At 36.3% G+C, this 10,105-nt stretch overlaps 1 protein-coding gene across 2 annotated transcripts in view; it reads left to right on the top strand.

Moving 5' to 3' along the window:
* Positions 1-2,252: 2,252 nt before the first annotated feature.
* The window catches only part of ABHD10 (abhydrolase domain containing 10), a 12,760-nt gene continuing 4,907 nt past the window's right edge, over positions 2,253-10,105 (top strand). The window contains exons 1-4 of one of the 2 annotated variants that reach the window (XM_012652229.1): positions 2,253-2,466; positions 4,678-4,861; positions 9,311-9,422; positions 9,836-9,973. In XM_012652229.1, the coding sequence (XP_012507683.1) occupies positions 2,325-2,466; positions 4,678-4,861; positions 9,311-9,422; positions 9,836-9,973 (576 nt within the window). In that variant the 5' untranslated portion in view covers positions 2,253-2,324. The remainder of the gene's footprint in view (positions 2,467-4,677; positions 4,862-9,310; positions 9,423-9,835; positions 9,974-10,105) is intronic. The other variant, XM_012652230.1, reaches the window with a different exon arrangement.

The following is a 10,105-nucleotide window of genomic DNA, read 5'->3' as shown; positions in this document are numbered from 1 at the left end:
TGAAAAAAATCTGACATCTTGTTGTCTCTTTGCACAAATAGAGTTATTATTGGGGATTGCAAGGACTGTATTTACTTGTCTTTTTATCTTACAGGGGAAAAAATCATGCAAATGTAAAGTAAAGCTTTACTTGGTGGGGACCTCATTTGTTTCCCTGAACTAAGGCAGAAGATTTCTGAGAGAGAAATTACCCTCAACAATATTGTCCATTTACTCTTTTGTATGTTAATGAAGACAACATTGGCAGTTTCCAGAGTAGAAACAAATTTGTCTACTTCAAGTTCATCACTGTCCGTAAAAACATCTACACTTGCCACTAGCCACAATTTTCCTGATTTGTTAGAGTGTTAAGAGTGGATAGAGAAAACAATCTGTGGATTTCCCTGCTTTTCCATGCAGTGCTTTTCCCACTATGAGGATGAGTCAGATTTTGCATTTAGCTGCATATAAAATACAAGAAGATTTGCAAGGATAAAGGGGGAGAAAAGGGAGAGAAATGATTGAGAATATTTGCAGTTATCCAAAACCTATAGGGAGAAGGGTTTATTAAGATATAAAGGATGGTGAGATGACATGCATCACCTTAGTAATTTTAGTCCCTTGGAGTCTACAAGACTAGCAGAGAACTAGCAACATAGCTCAGCATCTTTTGGAAGTATATCCTGAAATCAAGTGGCTGTCCTTACTATGCATCCTTACTCCTTACTATATGAAAGGCATTGCACCTCTCAAGAAAGAGATCGATTCAATCCTTATCCAACTTCTCCAGCGTGTTCCAAAAGGACAGGTCCTCAAGACTCCGAAGACATGCTGTATTCACTATTTCCAAATTTCACCAACTCTGGCACCAATCATTGCTCCAAAAGTTATAACCAGGATAGTAAAGTGATTTTACTCAGTTTTGTAACAGCTACAGTAATTTTTAAGTAGGAAAAAACTCGGGAGGTCCTTACTAGTTGATGCTCTATGCCCCCAGGAATTAGTTCGAAAGTGTCAGAGCTGGAATCCAGAAACCTTTGTTCTACAATTTATTCAACTATTTTTCTACTGGTGGCCATTCCACTTTTTTTCTTCTCTTTGCTTCTAAAAATGGTGCTGTATTGAATAATATGCATTCTTATGAACTAGTGATGTTTTCTATAGGATAGTCACAAACTGGGACCACTGAGTCAAACAAAAGGCATTGGAAATGATGCATATTTTTAAATTGTAACAGCTGTGGCCATATAACTTGATAACAGATTTTAGCAATTCACCTTCCCAGAAATCATACATAAGTGCCAGTTCCCAGCATTCTTGCCAATACTTACTGTGTTTCATTTTTTGCCGATTTGATAAATGGAAAAAGTGACATGTTTTTTTTATTCCCATTTTTCAATTAGCAAGGTCGAATATCATGTTTACTTATATGAGCTGCCTATTCTCCGTCATTGGCCAATTTTATTGGAATTATGTATTTTTTTATTTCTAGGAGCAGGTTGGATAGGAGTATTGATGTATCTATGCTGCAAAATCTCTTTCTAGGCTCTCATTCGACTTCAGGTGGTTTTTGCTATTTAAAAAGTTTACATCCATATACAAATGTATTTTTCTTTAGAATTTTGTGGTTTGAAATTTTGATTAAGAAGTTCCTTCTATCCCCGGACTATAAAATAATCTCCTAAATTTTATTTAATCCTCTCAATTTTATTCTTCCGTTGAGATCATTTATCTACCGGAATTTATTTTTGCATATAGCATGAGGCAGGGGTCAGGATAATTCAATAATTTACTAGTCAGGCATAGAAAGAAATAGAACAAAAACAGAGAATTGAAAAGGGGTGAGGGAGCGGGAACGTCCGATTCCACCCCAGGTATTTATGTAAGATTAAGGTCGGATCTTAGAAGCATTTGCGGTACAGGTTAAAGCTGTCACGAGGTGAGAGGGATTTGTGATGCAGCAAGCCTAGCATTTTATGTTCCCGCCTCCTGGTGTTCTCGGGATGCGATTCCCTATCTGGGAACGTAGGATACGGTTCCTCCCTGAGCTTCCAGGCCTGGAATATCTATCCGCCCGCTGAAAAGGCAGCCTCCCGACAACACTCAAAGTTAACATTCCAAACTGTCACAGGCAAAAACTGCCTAAGACGAGAACCAGCGGCCAAACAGCCAGAATGGCAGGAGCGACAACGCAATGCGCATGTGCGCTATCCGCGGAGTGAAAGTCGGGCCGGGAGCTGTTTAGCAAGTTCCGCCTTCCAGCCGGCAGCGCATGCGCAGCCTTGGCTCCTACGTGTCCTACGCGTCTCTGTACAACAGTGCGGGGTGCGGGGACAGCTGGGAAGATGGCGGGTGTGGGCATGGCCGCTGTGGCTGCTTGGGTACCTTGTCGGAGCTGGGGCTGGGCAGCTGTCTCCTTCGGCCCCTGCCGTGGCCTCAGCGCGTTACTTGCACGGATGCCCCAGCGGGCGCCACGGTGGCTCCCAGGTCAGTGTCCGAAAGGCGGGAGTAGCCTGCGTTCTTTCGAACGCCTCGGGTTCCTTCAGTTCCTGTACCTGTACAGTGCGTTTTTTGGTGCCCCATTCGAGACTGCCCCTTCCTTAGCACCCCAGTGCTAGGCGCTGTGTACAATTCTAGTGCAGGCTATGAGGAGAGCCCTGCCGCGACCCTGGGGCGTTCGGGCAGCCCGGGCCCTTGCTGGCGTTTTACGCTCTGCAGTTTAAGGAGCTTCTGCTCTCTGTCTCCCCTGCATTAAACACCGACCCTAGGAAGAATTGAGATGTGTGTTTAATACATTTGATTATCAATTGCTTCTAGCAGTTTACAGATTGTGACTCTTAAAATGCTTAGACCTACCCTCCCTTGACTTGAAGGGGCTTAAAATATGAGGCATGTTCTTTTTAAAAGTGTAGACGCTCTCGTCAAGCCTAATTTCTAGTTTTGTCTTCTTAATGCTTCCGCTCAGCGAAAGAACCATAGTCAATACTGTACAAAGGAAACTAGAATTTGGACCGGAAAAATCGGAGAACCTCACGTGTACACACTAGTTTGTGTTTGAATTATAGCCTTTTAGTTTTTAGCTTTGTTTGATGTTCATACCCTTGCCACGCGGAATGGTAATTAATTTCATGGCAGATACACTTTGTTTTGAGTGAAAAACTTTAAACTTATATAATCAGCTTAACTTACATTTAATTTTAATTGTACACAACCAAAAGGAGTATTATGTACAAGTACTCCTAGCAAAGTATAGTATGTCACTTTGTTAACCAAAGTATAATAGTCTTTCATCTATTTAGCAAACATTCATTGAGCACCAGGCTTTGAGCTAATCCTTGTGATGCAAAGATGATTTGTGGATATATTATTAAGAATCTGTCCACTTATAACTCACCAACATCAAATAAATTGTAATTATCTCAGGGGAAAATTATTGTGTTGGGAGGTAATATCTGGATGAGGATAGAAAAGATTTTTTGAATGCTCAGCTAAGGAAGTGGGAAATGAACATTTTTTGTTGATCTGTGGACCAACATAACTGGCCCCTACCAAAAGTCTGAAGTTTGGCATAGTTCTCTATTCATTGAAACTTTGAAACAAGCTTACGTGTAAAAGGGATAGCTTTAAGGCCTTCAATTAAGTTTTTTAAAAAATCAACTTTTTAAATCCAAAATGGGGAAAACTTTAGCAGCACACAATGAAGAAAGAGACTGAGACATTTTCATCAGCCACAAGACAGTGGAGGAAGGCTTCATTTAATAAAAAAGATAGGTTAGTTCAGACAAAGTCTAAGGAACTACATAAACCTAATGCCTTGGGAGGAGGAGGTGGGATTAAAAATGATTTTGTTTTTTTTTAAAATATCTTTCTGCTTTTTTTTAAGAGCAAGTATCATTTTTATAATAGGGAAAAAATTTGAAAAACAATGAAATGGAGTTAGTTCACCAATTGTACTGTTACACTTAGTGGATTATTACGCTAAGGTCTGTGTGTACAGAAAGGCAAACTGACAAAATGCAAAGTGATTGTGGAGTCCTGTGAGAAATCCTTTTCCAAAAATGATACCATTCTATGTTATTCAAAGTTATTGTAAAGAAACTACTCTTTGAACCTACCTCAGCTGATATAAAATTATGATGGGCTGTAACCATGGCCTTACTATTTCATGGATGGAAGTGGAGGGGTGGGGGGGACACAGCACCTCCCCCTTTGAAACAGTTTCTCAAGGGCAGACCAAACCTGTTTCTCCCTCTCATCCCCCTGAAAATAGAGGATGCGAAACTCTTCAAACATTAAAAAAAATAAGAAAGACAAAAATCTCACAAGAGAGGGCTGAAAGTAGGTAAATCTGAATGTTGACTGATACTGTTTAGGATAGATGATACAGCAACAACAGGAAAATGTTTTGATGAGTCTCATTTTTGTTGCCTTGGAATTTCTACCTCATTGTGTATTTTGGAAGAATCAAGATTGGACCTTGATCAAAGAAGGTACTGATTTTGACACGATTTTAAAACTAGAGATCTCATTCATAGACTTCTTAATTTAGTACTTTGAGTCTATTTGTTTTTCCTATTAAATGGAAATGGTATTTAACATCAAATTCAATGAGTTAAGAAAGTTAAGATTGAAAATATATGTGGTTTTCTAAAAACTGAATTTGCAAACCATAGTTTATGTTTTGTGTACTTTGTTCAGCTTGCAGACAAAAGACATCATTCTCTTTCCTTAATCGACCAGACCTTCCAAGCCTGGCTTATAAGAGACTAAAAGGCAAAAGTCCAGGAATAATCTTCCTCCCTGGCTATCTTTCTAATATGAATGGTACAAAAGCTTTGGCGATTGAGGAGTTTTGCAAATCTCTAGGTCACGCCTATATAAGGTAGGAACACATTTCAGAGAAAATATTGCTACCATTTAGCATGGCAATGGAGAATTACTTCTCCTTTAACCAATTGAAGTAAATGCTAGCATTTTTATAGATTAGTCTATTTTGGTGGTCTGTAAACTTTCATTTTGTGATTTAGGGTCATTGTAAAAGCAACCTTTAAAAGACATTTTGTAAAGGTCTTTATGCCACACTGACAATGCTGGCAGGAAAGGACATCTTAAGGAAACCAGTGGTAACTAAGCTCTTTAGATGCAATAATCTGCATGACAACAAACAGATATACTAGTTGGCTTTCTTGTAATTGTATTATGGTTTTCTACTGGGGACTTAAGACTTTATTTGACTACTGTTTATTACCTTACTTCCTAAAATATGTATTTAAAAGTATTCTAAAATTAGTATTGTATAATTGGTTTCTGCTGAGTTTTCTCTTCCTTTTCCTATAATTTGAATATGTATAAGCATAAATAGGGATAGGTGATGTTTAACTAAAACTTGATTTTATAATTCCTAATTTTTCATACTGACAGTTATTATAGTAAAATAATTTGTTTACATTGTTGTTATTTGGTTTACTTACCTATGACAGTCATTTATTTAGTGTCTAATTTTCCGGAAGAGTTAGTATGGTTTAGTCGAAAGAATATTGGCCTGAAATTCAAGAAACATGGGTTCTAAAACAAATTCTAGCAATGACTGTGATAAGTCAGTTAATAAACACTAGACCTAATTTTGTCATCAAAAAATAAAAAAAAAAAAAGGAGGTTGGACTAAGTTCTTTTCTAACACTAACAGCCTAAAAATCTGTTAGTCTGACTGTTTAGGAGAGTAGTTTCACTAACATTCATTCAACAATTCTAGAAAATACAGCTGTATATAAAACTTTTAGACTATCTGTTCAGTGTACTAGTAGAAATTATGTCATATGGATTTAGTCTTATTTCTTTTATGAATTATTTCTTTTTATTATTATTTTTATTTTATTATTTTATGAACTGAATTATTCAATTTTCATGCTCAGAACTCTGTTTGTTCTGACTTAACTGTTATTCTGAAGATTATAGTGTTTTTTGGAAATAGACTCTGGCACTATACTGTGTGCTGCATAATATACAAAGAATCATAAAGTATTGTACTTACCCTTAAGGATCTTTCAATCAGGGTGGGAAAACACAAGATAAAATACAAAGGAGAAATTAAATGAAAATACTCATCAGAATGTGATTAAGTTTCAAAAGAGCAGTCTACTTAATTGCATATGGTGAGAGAAACAAAATGAGACTGAAGTGAATAGAAAAGACTTTATAAAGGAACAATGGAGAATAGTTAGGATTTGGGTAGGAGGAAAGTGCTATCTAGGAAGGGGGACTACCCTTAGCAGAACATCATAATACCAGAAATACTGTCATTTTTCTTTTTTGCCCCTGAAAGAATTTGAATCTAGAAATTGCCATTTTGCTGGTTCTTGAATTTCAGTTGAGACTGTGAGAGCTATAACCAGTTCCTGTCTCCCTATAAGACATAATGTGGGTTTTCTGCATTTTGGATGCTATATAAGTATACCTTTATAAAGTATATCACTTCACTACAAATTTTTAATTTGATAAATTCCTTTTTATTTGTACTTACCAAAGTTCATTGCAATCTAATCACTGTTAACTATTGATTTCATTTTAGTTTATTATAAGAGATTTTATCTTCTATTTTCATATTCTCCAATTTCTCAATTTTTGTGATTTTCACTGTAAAATTTAGACCTTGAATGATGATATAGTTTATTAAACAAGAAATAGTACATATGGCTATATGAAAATGGTTTATTAATGTCCTATCACCATGCCTAAAATAAGATTGAGTCAGGATCTCAGGACTATAACACAAGGTTATAACGCTAGTATTCTCTCATAATTATTTCTAATAGAATTTTAAATTTGGGACTATTACCCGGAACATTGAGGCTGCTTGGACAGAGATGTGTTAATTGTTTATAAAAGTCTAAGATGCTGAACATGTTTGAATTATTTTTGTCCCTGAATTAGGGTTCAGCAGAAGTGAGCTATATTTTTTTACTTATAACTTGCTAGCATTCCTAATTGTTTATATCTTCCTTCATGAAGGAGCTTTATAAGTATTTTGTGTCCTTACCGTATATTTGGAAGGCAGCTCACTGTTAAAAATGCAACATGTAGCGATATCCAGTTACCCACCAAGGAGGGGGAAAAAGAATTGGCTGGTGTCTTTCCCACCCACACCTCATCGTCTGTCTTATGCATACCCTGGATTGAGGGGGTAACAACTGATTTAAACTGCAGCTGCTACCTTGCTCTATTTCCCAAGGATCCAAAATCATTTCACTTCAAACCTAAGAAAACCTAAAGAAAAATTTCGTTTCTTCTTCCTTCCATTACTTATAAATCCCTTATCACTAAGGGAATATGAATATGCTATATATTACATATATATTATTTCACATTCTCTAAAAAGGCAAGGATTTATTGGTTTTTACCTGATTTTAAACATCAGAAAAACAAGAAATCTTGGATATTTGAGTTAAGTAATTCTTTTTACTTTTACCCTCCAGTTGAATTCACTTAGTGGATATCATTATTCTCAGTGTGTGAGGTTTCCATGCCTAGCCACTATGAAGAATATAGAGACAAAAATAAGATAATGGTATCCCCCCATACCCAGGAATGAACATAGAGCCTATTTTAGAAACAACAAATTCATCAATGTGGCTAAAGCAGTAGTTTCCTCTGATGAAGTAATAAAAGATTAATCTGAGATGACTAGAATATAATGGTCTAAAAAAACAAGCCAAAGCACTAAATTTTTATGTTGTGTTACAGAGAACCATCGAAGGTAATGCCATATCAATACAATGCTTAGGAAAAAACCTGACGGGTATAAAATGGAACCATTTGGAGACAGTCATAGAGACATACGAGGCTACTGTGATAGCCTAGGTTTACAATGACAAGAACTCACACCAAGATACTGGCCTTTCCAGAGTGCAAAAAGAGGGATGAACAAGAGAAGAAGTGAGATTGAATGATGATGGTATAGGGCAGACAGTATTCTGTTCCCTGGAAAAATAAACTTGAATAAAACAGTCTGCCCTTAGGGAACTGACATTCTGGTCAGAGGGAGACAAATATTTAAAACTTGATTACAACTCTTAATATGAAAAGTGTTGAGTATATACAAAAGAAAGTGACTGATACTAAACTGGACATATATGTCAAGCGTAGTTCCTCTAAAAGAGATGTTGTGACTTAAAGAATAACTAGTAGTCTGAGTGGTGCAGGAAGGCGTTCTAGGCAGTGGAACAGCATGCAGAAGCTCAAAGTTATGAAAGGGCTTATCTGGGAATTGAGAGTAGTTCCATATGACATGGGTTTAGGGTAATCTGTGGGCATGGTATGATACTTCATGATTTATTGAATTGGGACCTTTAAGGAGAGGTAAAATTCACAGATCAGAGAGACTTTGAGCCTAGATAGTTAGGAAGTTGGAAGGAAAAGTGGATGGGTTGGTGATGAATTTGATTCTCATCTCCTTCCCTTCCATTAATTCGGTAAATACATGCTAAGCACTTACCACTTGCAAAGAACTGATGTAGGTACTGGGAAAGTATTGGTGAACAAAACAAAGTTTGTGCCCTGTGGAGCTTTCACTCTAATGTGGGAGACAGACCACAACAAATAATCGAATATCTTCTATGTCAAGTAGTAATAAGTGTCATGAAGAAAATAAAGTAAGGAAGGAAATAGAGAATGATGAAAGAAGTATAATTTTAATGATTGAAAAGTCAGGGAACGCTTTTCTGGGGACATAACATTTGAGCCAAAGGCTTAAATGAAGTGAGGGAGCAATGTCAATGGCTATCTGGAGGTAGAGTATTCCGTAGAGGGAAAAGCTGATGAAGCAGGAATGTGTGGATGGTGTATTTCCTTTGACTTCAAGAAGAAAAGTGAGGATACAGTTAGAAGGAAGGAAAGTAAAAAATGAGATTAGAGAGGCACCAAAGTTTGGTAAGGACTTTGGATATTATTAAAGATTATAGAAAGGCTGTGGAGGGTTAGTCCAAGACATGGTTTTTGTTTTAAAAGAGTCACTCTGGCTACTCTGTGGGGAATAGACTATGAAGGTGGAAAATGGAGACAGGGAGACTTATTAGGAGAATATTGTATTTGTTCGGTTGAGAAATGATAATGACTCGGACTAGGCTTGTAGCAGTGGAGGAGGTGAGAAAATGATTGAATAGAAGAATTTGAATTTGAGGAATTTGAGGGTTAAGCCAATAGGATTTGCTGAAATATATATTCACTGTGATGTTTTACTGTATTTTAGGCATTGTAATAATGAAGAATGTGCTATCTTTCTTAAAAATAAAAAAGCAAATATATAGATATTTAGATTTTTTTTTCCTTTTTCCAGATTTGATTACTCAGGAGTTGGAAATTCAGGTGGTAACTTAGAAGAAAGCACAGTGGGGAAATGGAGAAAAGATGTTCTTTCTATAATTGATGACTTAGCTGAGGGACCACAGGTAACTGTTTTTGTTAAATATGATTATTGACTGTAACCTCGTGATATTTAAGCTATTTCTTTAGATATGAAAATTTATTTGATATTTTAAATGTTTAATAATCAAGTTTGATATTTGATTTAAAATTGTTTTATTATTTTTACTTTTTAATAAAATACAAGTAGCATTTTACTTTTTGTTGTACAGATTTTGTTTTATGTTCATAACTTACTCTGTATTATAGACCTAATACTTTAACAAAAAGTTAATCATGATTGAATTGTACTTTGTGCCAAATATTAAAAGTCTGAGAGCTACATATAATAGATAGATACAATAGATACACATACATTTCTATTAAACTACTGACTCCCCGTATAGACAACAAAAAGAAAATCCTCTCTAATAAAAACTAGACGTATTTTTATTTTTAGATACTAGTTGGAAGTAGCCTTGGTGGATGGCTTATGCTTCATGCCGCAATTGCACGGCCAGAAAAAGTCATGGCTCTTATTGGTGTAGCTACAGCTGCAGATGGCTTAGTGACACAGTTTAATCAGCTTCCTGTTGAGGTAAGTTACAGGTCGCTTTGGCAACCTCAGTATGTATGCCTCCTATCATTCTTCTCCTCCCTCTTTCTTTGAATAGTTGTTCATGTGTCATCTACCCCGACTTACCATGTTGGCCCATCTTTTGTCTTAGCT

This window comes from Propithecus coquereli, unplaced genomic scaffold (genome assembly GCF_000956105.1).
Source record: "Propithecus coquereli isolate 6110/MARCELLA unplaced genomic scaffold, Pcoq_1.0 Scaffold386, whole genome shotgun sequence".
NCBI classification, from domain to species: Eukaryota; Metazoa; Chordata; class Mammalia; order Primates; family Indriidae; genus Propithecus; species Propithecus coquereli.
This window is presented reverse-complemented; position numbering and strand designations above follow the sequence as displayed.